At 37.6% G+C, this 21,730-nt stretch overlaps 2 protein-coding genes across 2 annotated transcripts; both read left to right on the forward strand.

Moving 5' to 3' along the window:
* The first annotated feature begins 1,696 nt into the window (after positions 1-1,696).
* LOC133529710 (NADPH-dependent diflavin oxidoreductase 1) lies at positions 1,697-19,709 on the forward strand. The gene is made up of 8 exons (XM_061867504.1): positions 1,697-2,248; positions 2,446-2,735; positions 3,119-3,302; positions 14,711-14,931; positions 15,858-15,983; positions 17,223-17,372; positions 18,025-18,251; positions 18,802-19,709. Exons 1-8 carry the CDS (start codon positions 1,864-1,866, stop codon positions 18,995-18,997), a joined length of 1,779 nt encoding a protein of 592 aa, XP_061723488.1. The 5' UTR covers positions 1,697-1,863; the 3' UTR covers positions 18,998-19,709.
* LOC133529717 (U3 small nucleolar ribonucleoprotein protein IMP4) lies at positions 3,733-12,785 on the forward strand. The gene is made up of 6 exons (XM_061867513.1): positions 3,733-4,020; positions 5,316-5,478; positions 8,624-8,756; positions 9,791-9,929; positions 10,214-10,335; positions 12,577-12,785. The coding sequence occupies exons 1-6, from the start codon at positions 3,834-3,836 to the stop codon at positions 12,766-12,768; spliced, it is 936 nt and encodes a 311-aa protein (XP_061723497.1). The 5' UTR covers positions 3,733-3,833; the 3' UTR covers positions 12,769-12,785.
* Positions 19,710-21,730: the final 2,021 nt, after the last annotated feature.

Consider the following 21,730-nt stretch of genomic DNA (forward strand, 5'->3'; position numbering starts at 1 on the left):
CAACATCAAAAGTAACGGATCAAACAAGGTGTCAAAAGCATTCTGTAACAGCCGAACTAAAATTGATGGTTGTATAAGTAGAACAATTAAGATTGTAAAATATATACTTCTGAACGTGAATATCAAAGACTTATCTATATTTGGAAAAGTTATGAGGAATATCAGATACTTTTGGCGTATTGTTTCGTCCGTTACTATTGATGCTGACTGTACCAGGGTCCGCGTTCCTACTTAATCTTCTCCACTTTGCCTGGTCTTCGGCATCCTCAGGTGTGAGATTGTTCTCTTCCATGTCCGCTGTCATGACCTCATGACATCCAGCCAGCGCTTCTCAGGCCTACCGCGGCCGCGTGATCTAGGACCTTGAACAATGAGGTCGAGGCATCTACTTCCGACCTAGTCTACCGGTCTGCCGCTTATATGGCTATAGCATCGGAGGCAACGAAGAAAAATTTCTTCGTTTCCTCCGAATCTTCTAACTTTACGATTTAATTTTTGAACGAAAGCAGCTGATCTACATGATGCGTGAAAATGTCAATGACATCAGTGTTGCCAGTAGTACGGAAATGTCGTGGATTTCATTGTATTTATATGTAAATCTATCTTGTCAGTCAGTAAGAACCAGGAAAACTAGTGATTCTGATTCTGAAAACTCTACTACTAGCATAAGACAAAAACACCGCATGATTCTCTCTGTCTATGTTCGAATTGAGACAGTCCTAGGCCAAACTATTTGTACAAATTACGGATAGTAACTTAAATATAACGGCCATAACGGGTATCTCGCAAAACAATTCGTTTTACTTTTAAAGATTTTCGGGTTTACGGGTTTTTCGGGACTGGCGATCCGGAAGCCATGGTTTTGGTATATATTTGGATCACTATATAGATGTTGAAACTATTGAAAGAGTTGTGTGATTAAAAACTTGTGTAGATATAATAAGCTTTTATCACCTTTTTCATAGAATTTCGTTAGTTTTTGTGTTGTTCAATTTCTTTAAATATGACATTGTTAAATTTTCTACAAGATAAGTATCCTAGAGCGCTGTCTTCAATTTACTTTAATCAACTCTCAAATAAAAAAAATATAAATTTAAAAGTGGAAAAAAATTACTGTCTTGGGTGAGACTTGAACGCCTCTGGATCGATACTCCAGCACTCTGCCATCTGAGCCATCAAGACCTCATCCATAGCCAGCAAATTTCACCCAAGGCAGTAATATCCTGGCAGAATATCAGCGATGTGGCTTGCCGCGTCATCATGCTGAGCCAGCGCCTATTCTCTGCCACGACACATGGTTTTGTATTTCTATTGTTTCAAGAATTGTAAAGTAGTATTTAAGAATAATTCTAAGCTGCATGTTCTTCTTATTGTCTATACCTACCTACCATGTATGTTGTGGAAACGAATAAAGTTTTATCTATTTAATAAAAAGTACTATTGCTATTTGCGATTAGCTTATATCGGCCTATGCCATTCTTCATGCCTATTTCTCTTTGACAATCATAATATTGGGGACCAATAAATAGGTCGTGGTCAGTATTGCCGTCTTTGACTTGTAAAATTGTAATTTATTTAAATGGGCTACCCTAGAATAGGTTACTATCTATAGTACCTACTCACGATTGTATGTACATACCTGAAAATTAATGCGGATACCGTGGCAACATGCACTGCAAAAATATGAAAAAAAAAAACTATTTAAAATTATCTTTTGAGATTTTTAATGCATTTTTTTTCTTTGACAACTGGCAACACTAAATGTCACTTGTGTCACGTTTGTTTGCTAATTTCAGTAGAGGATTTATTTCATAAGACACTGTTAAAATCGAGTTTTACTAAAATTCATAAACAATAGTGAAAATGCCCGAACCACCGCGATTACTCGTCCTCTACGGTAGCCAAACTTTCACAGCTCAAGAAATCGCTGAAAGATTATGGCGAACAACCAAAGCTTTAGGATTTCGAGGTCCAGTTCAAGCGATGGACGATTATCCCATTCAAAAGCTTATTCAAGAAAAATTTGCGCTCTTTGTGTGTGCTACAACGGGCAACGGAGACGAGCCTGATGATATGAAGAAGTTTTGGAAGTTTTTATTACGTAAAAACCTTCCTTCAAACTCTTTGGTTAAGCTCAAGTTTGGGGTTCTGGGATTGGGTGATTCGACGTATTCTAAATTCAATTTTGTTGGCAAGAAGCTGCATAAGCGGTTAATGCAGTTAGGGGCCACGCCATTAGTAGATATTGGTGAGTAAACTGTAGTGGAAGTTTGGTAAAATAAATGTGAAAAGATTGTTACTAGTAGAGGATGACGATGCGATTTATATGGTATTGTCACTGAAACCACTTAAGTTTAACATCTATAGACATGCCAAATTATTGCTCTTTCTATGTCAGGTGCTACAAATTGTTCTTTTAAATATTTATTAATTTTATTTTTTTAGGTCTTTGTGACTATCAACATGACTTAGGCCATGAAGGTGTGATGATTCCATGGTTTAAAAAATATTGTCATGAACTCCAAACATTCTTCCCTCAGCTACAAATAGACGGTTATGAACCAAAATTCATTCCTCGCTGGAAAGTATCACTTATAAAAGATTGTGCTGATATACCAGAAGATAAAGTTATGGAGGATATTTATTTTGCTAAAGGCATAAAAGATCATTTTGTTGATGCCAAGCTTTTGGAGTTAGAAAAAAATATAAGAACCACAGACAAATCACATTTTCAAGTAAGTTAATAAAATGTTTCTTTTTAAGTCAAGCTAGCCAACTGATAAGCAGAACTCACAACATACACTTATCAATTTCAAATATTACTATCAGTTGTAACATAAGTAGTCACAATACTATACTCAAACATATTTACTTTGTCAGTAGAAAAGGTGCAAAATTCAAATTTTCTATGCAAAGTCAAGGCTCCATTTTTTTAATTTGCCGCCTTCTTTACTGACAAAGTGGGTGTGCCAGAGCATATCAAACATAAAATTTAATGTTGCAGAGCTTGGGTATTGTATTCAAAAAGGATTTTTTGAAGTTCAATCCCTAAGAGGATGAAAATGGGCATAGAAATTTTTATATTCTTAGATACTGATTTTTATTAAAAATTTTTTAGGATGTAAGATTACTAACATTTACCACACAAAACAACACAACCATAGAGTATGAACCGGGAGATGTGTTCAACATTAGGCCCCGTAATGCTAAAGAAGATATAGAAGATCTGTTTGAGATCTTTAAAACACACAATATGGACATAAAACCTTACTACAGGTTATTTGTAGAAGAATTTCATGAAGGTAAGAATAATTATTAAGATTATTTACTATAGTCTGGCAAACACAACTTGTCAGTCAGTAAGAACCAGGAAAATTACACTCATCCCTTTCGTTTGGTTGCTAGTACTAGCGTAAGACAAAGACAGTATGATTATCTAACAATATTGTAAACATAAAGTTAAAAATATGCTGTGGATTTCTGAACGGAACCTAGCTGTCCGCTTCGTTTCTGCATCATGTTATTATATCTCTTACAATAAAGTGGTATAATTATTTCTTCATCTAATTACTACTTCCATTCGAGTTCTTTTATATGAAATTTATTAAAATGAATGTAGTCATATTGATTTTGATATCTTGGTAAGTCAAATTCTTTTTGCTTTTCATCGTATTGTTTTGCCTAAGGACGCTAAGTGCAGTATCAAAACGCAAAACGTCAATGTCAAACCAACACGTGCTATCGCTGTCACTTTAGCGTAGTAACTTGGCCGTGAAAATGCGAGCGTTTTAACAAATTTTAATATTTACGAATTTAATTAAATACAAAACAATATGCTACGAAGGCAGGCGCGTTTGCGCCGCGAGTACTTGTATAGAAAATCAGTGGAAGACAAACAGAAGAGTATTCAAGCGAAAAAAGATCAGATCAAGAGGAGCTTGGAAGAAAACATTCCGATTCATGGAGATTTGAGGAAAGAAGCGCTGGCTTTACAGAAGAGGATAGATTTTGAGGATAAAGGTATGTTACTTTTTACTTGTTATTTTGTGGTTTCACTTTTTCCCATGGTTTAGTTTTCTTGCTAGCTGTGTGATAACCTTGTTTTGAGTGTGGTAACTGGTTAAAAAATTCAATTATTAACACATTGATAAGTCAGAACTTATGGTTGAATAAAAACAATAATTTTCTCTAGTAAAGTTTGTTGACTCAAAACCTAAAGTTGCTTGGATATCTAGTTTTTTTTTATATGCAGTATTTATTTACAATATTACAACTACTTTTCTAGTAACGATATATGAAAGTGATTTTCTCGGTTTCATGCTCCAGATGTAAAACTGTTTGAAGTAAATATGATAAAAAAATGTTTTGTAAGATCTATTTACCCGAGCTTTCTTGAGGACACAATACATAGTCCTAAGGAGAGGCGAGTTTATAAATTTACAGAGCAATCTAGCTAGTTGTTTTAACATGAGTGTGTAAATACTTTTGTATGGACAGTTTTCACTCTTCAACCACCTAGCCAATTCAGATGAAACTTTGTATGTATGTTTGAGAGCACATTAAAAGGGGGATAGAAATGAAAATTGGGCTAATAGTATGCAAATATCGCAGTCAGAAGCTATACTCTGTATCTTTAGGTATTTAAATAAAATTTAACAAACAATTTTACATTTTTGGGTAGTTGTAACATCTATTGGCTAAGCAACCAAATACAAAACCGCCTGGATCTGTCACTGAACAACCTGACTTTAACCTATATTATTTGATGATGTAATGTTTTCATCTACCCTCAACTGGCTTAAGGAACCATTAGAGGGTAGATTTTGTTTACTTTTATTTAAATACCTAAATATACAGAGTATAGGGAATGAATGAGTTTGGCTCACCAGGCATCAGGAACAACCATTTTGATTCAAAACACAAATAATACTAGTTTATTTCAACCTTCTTAATTTATTCACTACTATATTAGCATTCAGTTTAAGAAATCTTACACAATGATTTGAAATAACAGTTCCTGTTTCTATCAAATGCCAGTAGTTTTTATTATGTTGTTTACATAAGTATGTTTTGTTATAACATAGAATAAAATTCTATTTAGATGTTAGTTTTGTCTACCTGGAAGAAAATAGTGTATCCATCTTCCAATCGGACATTAAAAAACAATTCAATATTTTGTTAGATTTGGCAAACATTTATGAATAACACCATAAGCTACTCCATCCAGATTGCGCTTTATATTTTAGTTTTGCTTTAAGCATGAGTTAGGTACTATATTATCAAAGCACCCAATTTCTTCCCTTCTAAATCTTCAGGGCCTCAAAGAGCAGCAGTAATTGGCGGTTTCAGTGGGGGTGCTAACACACAGAACTCTCAGGATGACGAGTACCGATATGCTGGGGTCGAAGACCCAAAGATCATGATCACAACGTCTAGAGAGCCCAGTGCCCGGCTCAAGATGTTTGTTAAGGAACTTAGGTAAGTTCTATTTATGGTCTATGGTACAATTTACCCACTATACCAGGGTTTCCCAATCTTTTTCAACCTGCGGCGCAGTTACAAGTGTAGTATTTTGCAACGGCGCCCTTGTAAATTTAAAATCACGGTCGAAAAAGAGTGACACGACGCTATATTATTTACCGATGCGAGCGCTCAAATAGGTACCCGCGAATATTTGTGGTTTCAGATAATGATAGAACTCACGGCGCCCCTCTTTACTTTCTACGGCGCACCAGGGCGCCGCGGCGCACACTTTGGGAACCCCTGCACTATACCAAGTCTTCAGTTCAATGTGTAATAATTTTCTAAATACTTAGGTACTTTTTACCCAACTACAGAAAAAGAAAAAGAAAAATAGGTACATTTTAGGTATAAGCTTTTATCGCTGACTGTACTTTTCTTTCTACAGGCAGCGAATACGCATCAAACCAATTCTAACAACCCCATACACAATTGTGTTGTTTTATCTCAGATTTCCAAATCACCTCCTGTCTCCATTATCAGATCAGCTCCATGTCATCATAATATTGCATTGTCATCTGATTTACATAATCAATCAGCTCTGATAATCAAATTCTACTGATAGTAGTCTACTTCAAGACGATTTGGATAGGTTAAGTAATTGGTGCTCCCTGAATAAAATGACGCTGAATGCCAAGAAATGCTTTTACGTCTCTTTTACTCGCAATAAAAATATTGTGCCCACTTGTTACACTATCGGAGGCACGCAACTTGAAAAGGTTGATACAATCCGTGACCTGGGAGTAACAATAGATAGTAAATTGAATTTCAATGCCCATTACACAAACATCATTAAAAAAGCGTCTCGTATGTTAGGTTTTCTATTAAGAAACGCTGGACAGTTTAGGTGTGCTCGTACTAAAGTATTGCTATATAATACATTAGTCAGAAGTAACCTAGAGTACTGCTCCCAGGTTTGGACACCTTATTACGAGGTACATAAGAATCGAATTGAGAAGGTACAGAGACGCTTTTTAACACATTTAGGATATTCTTCTTCCAAAAGCCGTAAACTCACATCATATAGTAAACGACTGAAATTCTTTCGATTTATGTCACTAAGTAACAGGAGAAAAGTGCTAGATTTAATGTTCCTTTATAAATTGGTTAATAGTATGGGGCTGGATTGTCCAGAATTGTTAAGTAAAATTAAAATAACTGTTCCTGCTAAGCTACCTCGTCCTGGTTTGTATAAGCTGTTTAGAATTCCATTTGGGAAAACAAATTTAGGTCGTAACTCTGCCCTTTTAAGAATGGCAAAATTATACAATCATATCCCTGGCTCTGCGGGAGTTGACATATTCAACGATAGACCGGAACAGTTTAAAAGAAAGGTGATGAAATATGTTGGCTCACTGGATATCACAAATAATTCGCCACAGATTCACAGATGACTTAAAAATACTTAATAAAATATATATATAAAATATTTGTATATAAGTAGTTAATAATTGTTATCAACTATTTACCATCATCCTAGTTGTACGAATAGCATTAGTTAATGTAATGTACTGGTACTAATTAATTTAACCGTAAGATTACTGCATGTTCACTGGTAGAAGACACTTATATAAGATGTGGTTACCTATAATTAGATAAGCATCAGTCCTGATTGTCATATAGATTTAAGAGCATGTAAGATGTATTATCTGTTGGTAATCCTAAATAAAAAAAAAAAAATAAAATAAAAAGCTCAATTGGAAATCGGCAAGTGGGTCAAATTTAGCTTCCACGATTTGACCCACACTAAGTAACAGGGTAAGATAAATAAAAGCTTGTAAAAAGAACGGCATATATATATATATATATTTTATACTACGTCGGTGGCAAACAAGCATACGGCCCGCCTGATGGTAAGCAGTCTCCGTAGCCTATGTACGCCTGCAACTCCAGAGGAGTTACATGCGCGTTGCCGACCCTAAATGCGCCCCCCCTCGTTGAGCTCTGGCAACCTTACTCACCGGCAGGAACACAACACTATGAGTGGGTCTATATTTGTATGTGGATGGGGCTGGCTGCAACATATTGCTTGTTTAGCCGTAACCTCTGTTTACACTTTCGAGTATTTACACTTTTATAAATAAATAAATAATAAATAAATATTATGGGACATTATTACACAATAAGGCTTGTGTTGAGGGTACTTAGACAATGATATATATAATATATAAATATTTATAAATACTTAAATACATAGAAAAACCCATGACTCAGGAACAAATATCCATACTCATTACACGAATAAATGCCCTTACCAGGATTTGAACCCGGGATCATCAGCTGCGTAGGCAGGGTCACTACCCACTAGGCCAAACCGGTCGTCAAATTACACAAAAACGGTCGTCGTTTTATGTCCCTACCTAATGACTCAGTTTCATTGGTCGATAACTCGGTCGATATAAAGCGTGCGCGTGCGGGGACTCGCCGCAGGCGAAATAAATAAATAAAATAAAAATAAAAAGTCTTTTATCTCCTACTATTTGTTACATAGATTTGTGTTTTTAATTAATTTGTTTTTTTTTTTAGTATATTTATTCTTAGTCTAATAAGCAGGAACCCCTTAGGTGAAGGCCTCTTCCAAAGCTAGCCATTTATCTCTGCCCTAAGCAGTTTTCTGCCAGTTCGGCCCGGCAATCTTTTTAATGTCTTCATCCCATCGTGCAGTTGGTTTTCCTTGTCAACGCTTACCATCAGGGCCTTTCCACTATGTAACAGTTTTTCTCCATCTGCGGTCTTTCAGACGATATAACGACTAGTGAAACTCATAAGTCTACAGTTCGATCGATATACAGCATGCGGGTGACTCCCGTGGGCGGTGAGGTGGTATAACGACACTGGTACTACCTCACTCACTCACTCATAACGGCATGCGTTTTGGAAATATCCCGCACCTCGCATACGGGCCCTATCGACCCATTGGTCAAACCAAACTGAACCATAAGTTTTGATTTTCGTCCCACCATAGTAACAAACTATTAATTGTAAAAACAGTTACCTTATGTAGTTTAGGCACTAGTTGCAAAAGCAAATGCCATCATAGTTTAGTATTTTGAATGAGTAATTTAAATCAACTGTTACTTAATTTAGCTCTTGTATATTCTAGGTTAATATTCCCAAACAGCCAGCGCATGAACAGAGGTGGTTATGAGATGTCTCAGCTGATTCACGCCTGTCGCGCAAATGAGGTTACCGACTTCATTGTGGTCCATGAGCATAGAGGCGTCCCTGACGCTTTGGTGAGTAAAACATTCCTATTAACTCTATCTATCTATTATGTTATGGGGGTGGCTCTTTGTGCTGTAGACCTCGTGGATCCACGTGGAACCTACGCACAAAGTTTCACGAAAATCGGTTGAGAAATATGGTATGTTTTGCTAAATGTGTCTTGCAGTTTGTGTGTTACCGAAAAACGACTATTTTGACCTTCCCTTCATTTTAATTAGAATGTTTGAAAATTATTCTTGGATATCTTTAGACGCTTTATAATAATAAATCTTATACCTTTAAACGAGCAATTCTTGTATATATATTTATATATATATTTCTGTGATCTCGGAAACGGCTCTAACGATTTCGCTGAAATTTGGTATGTGAGGGTTTTTGGGGGTATACAATCTATCTAGATTATTCTTATGTTTGGGAAAACGTGTGTTTTCGAGTTTTCATGCGTTTTTCTTTCGACGCAGAATATGGTCGCTAATTTCGTATTGCCGGCCACTATCCGTCTGGTCCAACGGGTTAAGACGCGGACTGCTAAACGAGTGTTACGGGTTCGAATCTCGCCCGGTGACTAACTTTTTTTTATTTTATATGTTCAAGTTTATATATAATTTTTTAATTTTTATTGTTTTAGACAAGTTTAATTTAGTAAAAAATGACAATGTAATAAGAGAAATTGACAATAGATGGCGTTACTCTGTGACAAGTGCTGTAAGGTTAAAATCGATTGTAAATAATAATAATTGTCAGTTCACATTTTACTTTTTAAGTTTATGTAGATTATCACCTATACACCACCATATTACAATAAATAGTTATGACCGAGCAAAGCTCGGTCGCCCAGGTACTAAATATTATAGGACATTCTTACACAGATTACTACTTAAATACATAGAAAACACCCATGACTCAGGAACAAATATCTGCTCATCACATAAATGAATGCCCTTACCGGGATTCAAACCCAAGTTCACCGGCTTCATAGCAAGGGTCACTATCCACTAGGCCAGACCGGTCGTCCTGCTTTACTAAGATAGACAATTTTTTTCAGGTTATATGCCACCTGCCCTATGGCCCTACGGCATCCTTTACGCTCTCAGGCGTCGTGATGAGACATGATATTCCAGATCTAGGCCCCATGTCGGAACAGTACCCACACCTCGTATTCCATAACTTCAAAACTGACTTGGGTAAGATGGCAAAACTTCCTTCAAAACTAGGGCAATTATTATTAAATATATTAAAATGAATCACTCACGTTTTTTTAAATCTTAAATCGCTCGACATGTTTCGCTCCATAATGAAGAGCTTCAACAGGAGCCATAGGCCTCAGTGAACCAAAGCACAGATATCCAGCTATTTTCTACTTAAAAACGTGAGTGATCCGTTCAATATGTTTGGTTCAGATGTTGCAATATCCAATAGTGAAATCGGTTCGTTGTCATAAACTAACACTCTAGTTTATGTTTCACAGGTCTGCGAACTATGAGTATTCTGAAGTACCTGTTCCCGGTGCCTAAACCGGACTCGAAGCGGGTCGTCACATTCGCTAACAACGATGATTATATCAGCTTCAGACAACATACGTACAGAAAGGTGAGACATTGACAGGTTAATTTTTTTATAACAGTTTTTTTTCCGGGTGCATGCGGCGGACATGGCCAGCCCAGTCCCACTTGAGCTTGGCGCTACACCATACCATAGACGGTGCAGGATAGGGAGGCAGACCGAAAAGGTGATGGCGAGATGACTTGGACGCATTCTATCCAAAATGGTGGGAAAATGCCGATGACAGGGTCGAGTTTTTGAGTAGTTTTTATTTCATTATTTTTATTATCATTCATAGGTAGACACTTTCACTTCGGCAAAGTAAACACATTTTTATGGTAGTGATAAAACCTTATTCACCTAGGTAGTATCCATAGTTTTTATATTTTAAGATTGTAATTTTTAATTTCTTGCCATGTAATCACGTTTATTTTCTTTCATGTTTTGCACTGATGCTAGTGTTATAATATAAGTAAATAATAAACTAATAAATGGTCTTGTTATCGTTGTTATCTATGTCTATCAGCACGCGTACGACATGGCCTCTTTTGTCATCGTCTCGCCGGCAGACTAGATGGCGTTGATCGCCGCCCTTTCGCAGCCGCGAAGCCGCGTTCAGTTTTATGCCGTGTCGTACAGCTGCGTTCGTGACCCACAAATGGTCTAGCCGAAAGATCAGCGCTGACTATTGAGTTAGCATTTATGCTGAGGCGGGACCATTTCGTGGTAAACTTGTGGGACTCTAAAGTAGGCTAACAAAAAAAAAACAGTACTTTTTTATCGTCCACTTAATGCCAATATGGGGAAGGACAGTGGTCTCGGTGCCGAGTACAGTTTTGTTCCGTTCAGCTTCGAGACCCTGGGTCGCTGGGGCCCTGGCGCTTTGAGTCTTTTCGGAGACCTGTCAAAGACACTCTGACACGCAACTGGGGACCGGCGAGCTGGGGCATATTTCTCAAATGGTCATCATCATCTCAGCCATAAGACGTCCACTGCTGAACATAGGCCTCCCTCTTGGACCTCCACATGTACCGGTTGGAAGCGACCCACATCCAGCGTCTTCCGGCGACCTTAATAAGGTCGTCTGTCCATCATGTGTCTCGAATGGTATTAGTCTAATATTATTAGTCCACGAACTGTCAAGTCGTATGGGTTACCATGGCAACACACTAATAATATTAGACTAATACCGTTTGAGAAATGGGCCCCTGGCAGCTGCCTCGCTCAACGCATTAGCGTAAGGCCTGGGTGGACGCTCGAAGCGGAGCGTTCAGCGGGGCGTGCAGCGTGGCGTCGGGCTCACAAGCGATGTGAGCAGCGTGCACTGCGGCCGCTCCTATACGTTTGCATTTGTTTAACATGCACGCCGCACGCCCCGCCCCGCTGCACGCCCAGCTCGAGCGTCCACTCAGGCCTTACACTTAGTCTTGAAGTTCTGCAGAGTAATGCAGCCAGCATCTTAGATTTTATAATCAGTTAGAGTTTAGAATACTGTTAATTTTAAGTATTGTTTCTGACGTGTGTTTGCCTATAATTAATTGGTTTAAAATATGTTAACACTTTGATACTAAACATCATGAAGTGACATAATATTCCATTGTACTGTCAACAGTAGGTAATTGCCGGGTAATTTCGAAAAAGAACTCAAATCATAAATTGAATATGGGTGATTTTCGGAATTATCTGACATTTTAAATATTCGGTTCATACCACGCATAAGCGGTCATCGTAGTCTATGAACGCCTGCAACTCCAGGGGTGTACACTTTGCAGCATCCGCTCGAGAATTACACAATAGTTATTTACGATACAAGAGCAGAAAATAGGAAATTCGCAAGGTGATAAATTAAAACACGACCGAAGTTGCGCATTATCCATTCGCACGTGTATCGTACAACGTTTTACAGTACATATATGGCTCTTTAAAGTTTCGACATATAAATAAATAAAAATTATGGGACATTATTACACAAATTGACTAAGTCCCACAGTAAGCTCAATAAGGCTTATGTTGAGGGTACTTAGACAACGATATATATAATATATAAATACTTAAATACATAGAAAACACCCATGACTCAGGAACAAATATCCATGCTTATCACACGAATAAACGCCCTTACCAGGATTTGAACCCGGGACCATCGGCTTCATAGGCAGGGTCACTACCCACTAGGCCAGAGCGGTCATTAAAAACACGCACGGAAACTGCTCATTCCCGCACGCGTGCGGGTAAGTAGCACCATATGTACTATAAATACTCTTTGTTTAACAGTTTTCCTTTTTCCAGTCGGGCAAAGACATCGATCTAACAGAAATCGGTCCGCGCTTCCAAATGAAACTGTATGAGATAAAACTCGGCACGCTGGACGCCCTGGACGCCGCGGACACGGAGTGGGCGCTCCGCCCCTACATGAACACCGCAGCCAAAAGGCGATTCCTCAGTTTGGAAGATGGCTGGAAGGAGGAGCAACAGGATTAAATAAATTACTATTAAAATATGTCTGTGTTTTTCTGATGGTTTTCTCATCGATTTATCGACCAATCAAATGACTGACTTTGTGGCCAATCAATTCACTGACTTAAGAAGATAAATATGGCGGCCTCAGCTGTCATTCCATAAATGTCAAACTTATTTTGACAGTGACATATGTGGACGGACCTTGTGTTATTTGACATGAAAGGTTTCTCAGTAGTTTCTCAATAGATCAACAATTTTCTGTGAAATGATTGGTTTTACTAGAAAAGTACAGTCAGTTGCTAATAGAAGTTTGTATGAAAAGGTGCTAAGCGTACTAGTATTGCTGACTGTAAGTAAGTAAGTAAGTAAATATTCTTTATTGTGCACCATACATTTAAAAATAGACAGGAAATGAAAAAAACGCGTAAAAGTTAGGTAACAACAGGCGGTCTTATCGCTAAGAAGCGATCTCTTCCAGACAACCTTTGACTGTACCTACTACTAAAGCTATAATATGAAACTAAGATGTAAAGTTGGGCACGGATGCCTTGGACGCTGTGGGCATTGAGTGGACAGTCCGCCCCTACATGAACGCCGCCGCTAAAAGGCGCCTTCTCAGTTAGGAAGACGGGTGGAAGGAAGAACAGCAAGATTAAATGAAATGACTGAAAAAAAAATGATTTTTGACTAGCTTAGTCCAATTATCAACCATTCAACTGACTGATGACCAAACTGAACCAAATCACAAAGTAAATAGCGGCGGTGTGCGCAGGAGCAGAGAGTTCGCTCAGTACAAAGTGCCATTTTCGCCGCACGCACACAGACGTGACATTTACGCATACAGGCGTTCTCGGGCAGAGCTTAGTAGGGTTGTGCACGCGTTGCTCACTTGACGTCAACCTTGACTTTAGGTATGTATTTTCTGTTTATTTTTTATTTTGTACCAAATGCCCGACTTAAAAATAATAAATATGGCGGCGGCAGCTGTCATCCCATAGAGAACTGTCAAAATTCTTATAGACTTTTTTTGACATTAGAATCGCTTATTAATTAACGATTTCTTAAAAATGACTATGGCTACTGAAGTAAAGAAATCAAACGAAGTTGTACGAGATAAAGTTAGGCATGCTAGATGCCGCGGACACGGAGTGGGCGCTCCGCCCCTACATGAACACCGCGGCTAAAAGGCGATTCCTCAGTTCAGGTTTGAATACATACGTATGCAAAAATGGCTACAATTATTAATACTTACATATATTACTACTTGATGGACGGTAGATTTAGGTTTTTCTGCCAACAAACTGTACTGCAGTTTGGCAGATTATTGTTTAAGGCTTTTTGTAATCTTTTTAGTTCAAATAAAAAAAAAGAAGACGGCTGGAAGGAGGAGCAAAAAAATAATAAAGTACTATAGCATTTTTTTTTCTGATAGTTTTCGCAACGACCAATCAAGTTACTGACTTACTAGCCAAGTAACAGAACCAAACAACTGAATCAATAATACTAATATGAGGGCAGCAGCTGTCATTTCATAGAGAATTGTCAAAATCGTATATAGACAATTTTTATGGAATTAACTAATAGGGTGATGCTTATTTTGCCAAATTGCAGTTTGTTTAACCGTTGTGACTTGAAATACTTGCAACGCTCAAGATTATTTTACTCGAACAACTCGCTACACTCGTTCAATTTTGAATATTTCGCTTGGGTATTGGGTTAACGCATTGACTTAACATTTTCGAAGCGCTACGCTCATAGCCGATCCTAGCGTTTTCCCGCTTTGTAAAGTAAAACGACTACGAACGAACGGATAACCCACCCAGCGGATTCCCGGTATTACATATATTGTCAAATTCTATACCTACCCTAGGGCTACGAAAAACGCTCTGAGCAATATCGAAGCAAGCGTTAGACTTAAAACTTATGTGAATCGTACGCTTGTTTACCACCATATTTGTTTCAGACATGCCAGTACCAGATTTCCTAAAGGAACCCCTTACATTGTATGAAATAGCAGAACAATATTGGGACCTAAAGTTCTATCCTACTCAATACGTCTTCTCTCTTCTGGCGTTAGTGTCGGAGGATAAGTTAGAGCGAGACAAATGTTTGGAGCTCAGTTCGGCGCAGGGGCAAGAGGATTGGTTGAATTATTGTAGGAGGCCGAAGAGGACTGTTCTTGAGGTAATTTCACTATAATCATAAATATCCGCTCGTGTTCCAAAGTGATTTCTGCAGTTTTGACTTTGGAGCCATATTTTATTTCATTGTATGTAAAACACTGATTTAAAAATTATTAAATTATAGAAACGGGAATTATACAACGTCGTGGGTAATGTGTGTTGGCCCCGCGATACAACGTCGTAACGTTGCTGTGTTTCTGGCATATTTCGCAGAAATATCGAAGACATTAAAACCATCTACACTTTGGAGCACGTATACAATGCTTAAATCAACTATTCATAACAAGCATCAAGTTGATTTGAAGAATTTTACGAACTTGTTAGCATTTAAAAAAAAAACGATCGGAAAACTTTCAAAGAAGAAATTAAACATTTTCACTGCTGAAGAGGTTGAGAGATTCTTAGGCCGGGGTCGTTTTCACCCGCTGCCCGCGGCCGACAGCGGCCCGCCGCCCGCGGCGTCTGAATGGTATGTTCGGGAATGCTAGGGAGGCGGCGTCCCCCAGGCGCAGTCCGCGGCGGGTGAAAACGACCCCGGCCTTAAACGACGCTCATAATGTCCTATTAATTTGTCTTTTTCGAATTGTTCAAATGTCTCTGTAAACTTTAACTAATTTAATTTCATTGTTGTTATGTCGTTTACCTATCGCTGTTAGTATGTATCTGTTAATAATTTGTTCTAAAGAAATATATCTATAATAAACCTAAATTGTTTTGTGTTCGAATTTCGTCATAGTCGAAATGAAAAGTAGAGTGTTTCACTCGGGTAAAAGTACGTAACCATCTCACCCCCAAAATATCTCGGGTGATATGGTTCACTTTCCACCCTTGGTTAACAATCTACTATTGTTGGACTGTAGTTGATAAGTTGTGTTTTTAATAACTTATAAATTGGTTTGTATTTTTAACGTATATCATTATTTACAGGTTCTTCACGATTTCCACAAATCGGCATCAAAGTTGACCATAGAGATATTGTTTGAATTGTTCTCACCTATCAAACCTCGGTCTTTCTCCATCGCCAGCAGCTCCCTGCCATCTGGAGGCCGAAAGGTAAACTAATGATAACTATAATAACCTAAGGCCCACGGTCCTACCTGTAGAACTATTTCCACAAGTCAGCATCAAAGTTGACCATAGATATATTGTTCAAATTGTTCTCACCTATCATCAAACCTCGGTCATTCTCCATCGCCAGCAGCTCCCTGCCATCTGGAGGCCGAAAGGTAAACTAATGATAAATACAGGATGACTTTTAAGTCGGGACAGTAACCACATCTCCCGATACAGCTTCTTTAAACTAACTGAATGCTAGAACAAATCACAATTATTTAGGTCCTTAATTAATTATCAATAAAAAAAAACATCTCTATTTAGAGCTTGTGCACAAATCACGCGAGGTTTTTTCGGTTACTTTTTGACCCCTCCTTGCCCCTTGGTGATATTTGGCGAGGTTCTTGGCTACCCCCCAAAATAACCTCACGTGTATTTTTTTGATTTTTATTCATTCGTCCAAATTTTAAGATAAATAGTATTTATTATATAGTAAAACTTGTTTATTTATTTGAATGTGATTATTTTATTATACTTATTATAAATTAATATTTTTTCTTAGTATTTTCACTGTAGAAAAATACACGTGAGGTCTCCTTACCCCCCGTTCCCCAACGTGATCTGTGGTGATTTTTTCGTGACATTTAACGTGCAATGTATGTATATGTTCGGGGCAAATCTTTCAAGCTAAATTAGACCCACTTCCTAATTCTATTGGGCTAAAACTTCACATATATCGGGTGTTTCCTGTAACACGAGCAATAAATTAAACTGTAGGCTGTACTCCTCAAACTCACCAACATTTGTTCAGCAACTTTTAAAAATAACTTATGTTTTAACTTTTATTACACATTCAAGTTAATTCTAAGACGCAATGTATTGCGAATTTTGTTACGTTTAAAGCGTGACAAGCAACGTCAAACACACTGATGTCAGCGTACATTGAAAATAATATTTAATTTGTATGAAAACGATAAAATCTTAAGATTTCATAATTTTAAAAAGTTGTTAGTGAAAAGTTATATCGTTTTAGGAGTACAATATATGGTTTAATTATTTGCTCGTGTTACAGGAAACACCCGGTATATGTAAGCTGGTTGACAATGCAATATTACCTACCATCGAGCTGATCTGATGATGGAGACAGGAGGACAACCTAACCATGTTTGGGTTAACCAGAGTTATCTAGATGTCTAATTGAAAGAAAAATAATAATTTACTTGTAAATTTTGTTCACAGGTGGATTTACTAGTAGCGGTAGTAAAATATTACAGCAAGCTCAAGAAGCCACGTTTAGGTCTGGCTTCCAATTGGCTGAAGGACCTGAGGGTGGGAGACAAGGTGTACGGGTGGATCAAGAAGGGGACCATGCTGTTCCCTAAGGATACGGTGAGATATAGTTGCCATGGTTACATTCCCCTGGACTACTTTTAAAACATTGATTTTATCATATACAGACATAGAAGTTTTTGTGGCAAAAACGAGTGCTTGAGAAAACCAAACATTGACAAATAATGACATCGATAAGTCAGTCATAGATTAATAATTAAAAGATGTAAATTCTACTTGCTGTAATTTACCGGGAAATTTCAAGAATGCAAATCAATTACAAATCCGACCTTAATTTCTTTATTACATATATTAAGTATTTCAAAATAAAAACGTAGACTGTAGAATACAGTGTCAAAAAATAAGAAACTACCAATGGGTGTATCAAAGAAGATATCGAACGTGTTGTGTATTTCGCGGTAGCTATCTTTTTATACAATGTTAAAAATATCTATAACGCTAAGGTAACATCGATAATTGACATGTCGATATTTGATTTTGTCAATCACTTTATTTTGCCACAAAAACTTCTATGTCTGATCATATACCTTTAAAGAAATTCTTGTATATATATATTTTGGGAATATCGGAAACGGCTAATGATTTCGACGAATTTGCTATAATTTGCTATTGTCGAAGCTTAGAGCGAAAACATGAAATAAGAATTTGAATGAAGTTCGTCCTGTTGTTCTAAGTTGATATTATTTTCCAGTCTACCCCGCTAATTCTAATCGGGCCAGGCACCGGCCTCGCCCCATTCCGCGCTCTCATACAACACCAACTGCACAACAACACAGCTGATAAGCACACAACCCACCTGTTCTTCGGATGTCGGTATAGAGAAAAGGACTTCCATTGTAGGGAGGAGATAGAGCGGTGGGCGGGTGAGGGAAGAATTACCCTGTATTGCGCGTTTTCGAGAGACCAGGAAAAGAAAATGTAAGTTATTTCACGGTTTTTATAGATAGTCCGGCAAGAAAAATAAGTCTATCAAATTAGATCCATAAAAAGCATTTTGAGGAATTAATTACCAGGAATCTGGAAATCGTTCTAATACTTTCATTTATAAAAAAAACTGAAAGAAGAGCGAAAGTTACTTGGCTCCCAAAATTTATGCACACCACATGGGATTGCATTTTGGACCAAATGAAGGTATAGTCGTTAGTTTTCAAGCTGGCCCGTACGGCTTACTCTTTGTCTATTGTAAGTAAAACCGCACGCGCTACTATCTGCAAAAAAATAATTCTATATGGCACCTGAGCGCGGGCTAGTCCAATGCTCAAAAAACCAGTGTAAGTGCGCTCTCCGATAGCCTTTGTTAACTTCTTGATGACACATTTTAGACTGGTTCTTTAACATTCGACTCGCCGGCACTCGGTAACCGCACAACCTCGAAACATATTTTTCCATCAGTTCGTTTAGAATATTATTGCAATTTGCATTAGTTTTTTTTAATCAGTTTTTCTTCATTAATTGTTATTATTTTCAGATACGTACAGCACAAAATCGCAGAGCACAGCTCAACGCTCCGCCCTCTAATAATGGACCAAAATGCATACATCTACATCTCTGGCAACGCTAAAAACATGCCTGACAATGTGAGGGAGGCTTTGGGGGAAATAGTGGGGAAAGGGGTGGTTAAGGCTTTGGAGGAAGAGGGGAGGTTGCAGGTTGAAGCGTGGTGAATCCGGTGCGATATTAACTTTAAAAATAGTGGCTCTGTTAGCTAAAAATCCCATTTTCCTCTCTGGATATGGACATTATGAAAGATATACCATAGCTATGCCCCTGTTTGATTTTTCTCGATTTTTGACTGGATAACATCTTTGTTTTAATTCTATCTAAAATATCTGTTTTTTCGGATATTTAGTTTTGTATTATTCGAATATTATCGCATATTATTATTGGCGGATATTCGCCACATAAATAAATATATATATTTTGAATATAAATATATATATATTTATTTATATGGCGATTGCAAACCCTTAACTACAGCTATGCCCTTTTGACTTTTCTCGATTTTTGACTGACAAAATCAGATGATCAAAATGAGATCGACGAATTGAAAACTGGAATTTAATACGATATTTACCGCTAGATTTTCGGTAAACGTCGCGAAGTTTGTATAAATGTGGGAAGAAATTAAAAGCATGACTCCACAACACAGGCATAGCCTAGTGTGGCAGTCATAGGTTAAGGAAATCTTGTAAAATTTTTGGTAAATAAACTATTTTTTTTTATGTGAAGTCTTAAATTCGTTTTAGCTGCGTGGGGAGGCTAGACTATTATACCAATACAAGACCAAATGTAAATATAGATTGTTAAGGCACACAGATAATGAAATATTGTATTTTTATGCATTTATAGAAATAAAACAAATTTTCGAACTAATAACATGCAGTTTTATTTCATATTATGACAACGGGTAGTGAATACATTAGGTGTTTTTCTTTAGTCTTATACATAGTGTCTTATACATAGCCAATATAATAGGCTTTAAATCTGACAATTGCTCTGTACAAACAGCGTATTATGGTTATACTATGTGAAACATGCATAAAATTAACCAATGGCGTCGCAGTTGATTTGGGGGGCGGCTGCCCCCTGTGCCCCCTGACGACGCCCTTCAAATCAACAACGGTTACCGCTACAGTGTGAGATACAGTATTACATGATTGGTTATTATGGTAGATATCATTATGGAGTTACGAGCTTGTTCCAAAATCACCACACTTAAATATATCCTGTGGTGGAAAGGAGAATTCATCTATACCCGTCTCTGGCAGGTTCTTGAATTGAAGTCCGTTTTAACCTCTTGAACGCCAGACGGCGAAGGAATATGCCGCGCCCCGGACGCCAGGCACACGCGATTATTTAAGCGAAACTGAACTTTATGGAGTTACGCGGAAATTTCCTATTCAATTGGCGAAGCTGTCGGCTGTAGCCGACGTTGGCGTCCTTGGCAAGACTTTCCGATGACGGCCAGAGCCGACTGTGGCGGTCAATAGGTTAAACAAATATTTTTAAACATGAAAGTACTAAGAACCAATAGAATATTACAATAAACAGGCGGATATAGATGAATTTCGACGACCGCGGTTGGCTTTTTCACGATTTGTGATAACTAGATTATACTGAAAATATTTCATAGAAGTATTTAGAAAATCTAGTCTTTACCGGTTATTTTTTAAATATTTAAACTTTGAATTTTTAAATGAATGATTCTGTACTCTATAGCTATGATTTTGGAAAATGAATATATTAAATAAATGTGGTGTTTTGGGGGCAATCGTCGAAAAATGAATAAATTAGGTACATAATATTTAACCTACAATCGTTATATTTAAAAGTTATAATTTGTTCAATTTCAGTCTCTTATAACGAGATTTTTTTCTAAAATATCACAATTATATCAATCAACAGTTATCTCAACAATTCTGCCGTTCACGAAATTTTCTAAAATGACATACAGTGATTACATACAAGAATTATACACATTTTTATTTATACATGTCAATTAGGGTATGAAATAGAAAACGTGACATAATTGAAATGTAAAACAATTGAAATTGTAAATAAACTGAAGTGTGACAACATGGAAAAATTACATATGTGACGTTCGCAAGCAAATTTTGAAATAAAGCAAATTTTGGGAGGGCTTCCTCTTCCATCCTGGCTAGGCCCAGCTTTGCGAGCCTAGGCGTAAACCCGGCCCTGCTCGTCTTCTTACGAATAACCAGTCAGAGCGATGGCAAGCGACAATGTGGTATCTTTTGCTTGGGAACGTCACATATTGAAATGTAACATAAGGGAGTTATCAGAAAATAGTGTATCTAATTATCGAAAGTTGTTAAGAAAAGTATTACATATCTAACTGACAGTGATTAACTTAACAACTCTTGCTAATAGGGAGTATTACTGCCATGTTCTGCCGCCAGAGAGCAGCACTAGCACCTTAGTAAACCATAGAGCCATAGTTTGACAAGTTTTCACAGATAACCAAATATGATATTGATGCATCAAGGCGGTTTGTTTACAAAGGTCTACTGGGAAACACGAAAAACTAAAGTTAGTTATCTGTGTCTTCATCGCTCGAATATGCAAGAGTGATAAGGTCAGATAACGAAATTTCGTTTTTCTTATTTCGCGGTAGACCCTCAGATTTTGAAGGATTGTGGTAGAGGCGTTCCTACGCAGAGCGCGTAATATTACCAATTGGGTACACTATTTTCTGAAAACTCTCATAAATAGAAATGGTGACATGTAAAGGTTTCAAAATATTATTAACTAAGGGCGATTATGTATGCAGGGCGCCTCTAGCGCCAGCGTGGGCGCATGCCTGCACTGCGCCGCGGCGGCGAGGCACTGTAGCGTGACGCGAAAATTCGATTTTCTGAAGGCTTGTGGTAGTAGTG

Source organism: Cydia pomonella, chromosome 21 (assembly GCF_033807575.1).
Source record: "Cydia pomonella isolate Wapato2018A chromosome 21, ilCydPomo1, whole genome shotgun sequence".
Classification (NCBI taxonomy): domain Eukaryota; kingdom Metazoa; phylum Arthropoda; class Insecta; order Lepidoptera; family Tortricidae; genus Cydia; species Cydia pomonella.

Bases quoted from the DNA above. Each gene is read 5' to 3' on its own strand.
- LOC133529717 (XM_061867513.1), top strand. From the start codon at position 3,834: ATGCTACGAAGGCAGGCGCGTTTGCGCCGCGAGTACTTGTATAGAAAA. The intron at 5,479-8,623 runs GTAAGTTCTATT...TGTATATTCTAG, and splicing joins ATGTTTGTTAAGGAACTTAG to GTTAATATTCCCAAACAGCC. The intron at 10,336-12,576 runs GTGAGACATTGA...TCCTTTTTCCAG, and splicing joins GACAACATACGTACAGAAAG to TCGGGCAAAGACATCGATCT.
- LOC133529710 (XM_061867504.1), top strand. From the start codon at position 1,864: ATGCCCGAACCACCGCGATTACTCGTCCTCTACGGTAGCCAAACTTTC. The intron at 2,249-2,445 runs GTGAGTAAACTG...TTATTTTTTTAG, and splicing joins CACGCCATTAGTAGATATTG to GTCTTTGTGACTATCAACAT. The intron at 3,303-14,710 runs GTAAGAATAATT...TATTTGTTTCAG, and splicing joins TGTAGAAGAATTTCATGAAG to ACATGCCAGTACCAGATTTC.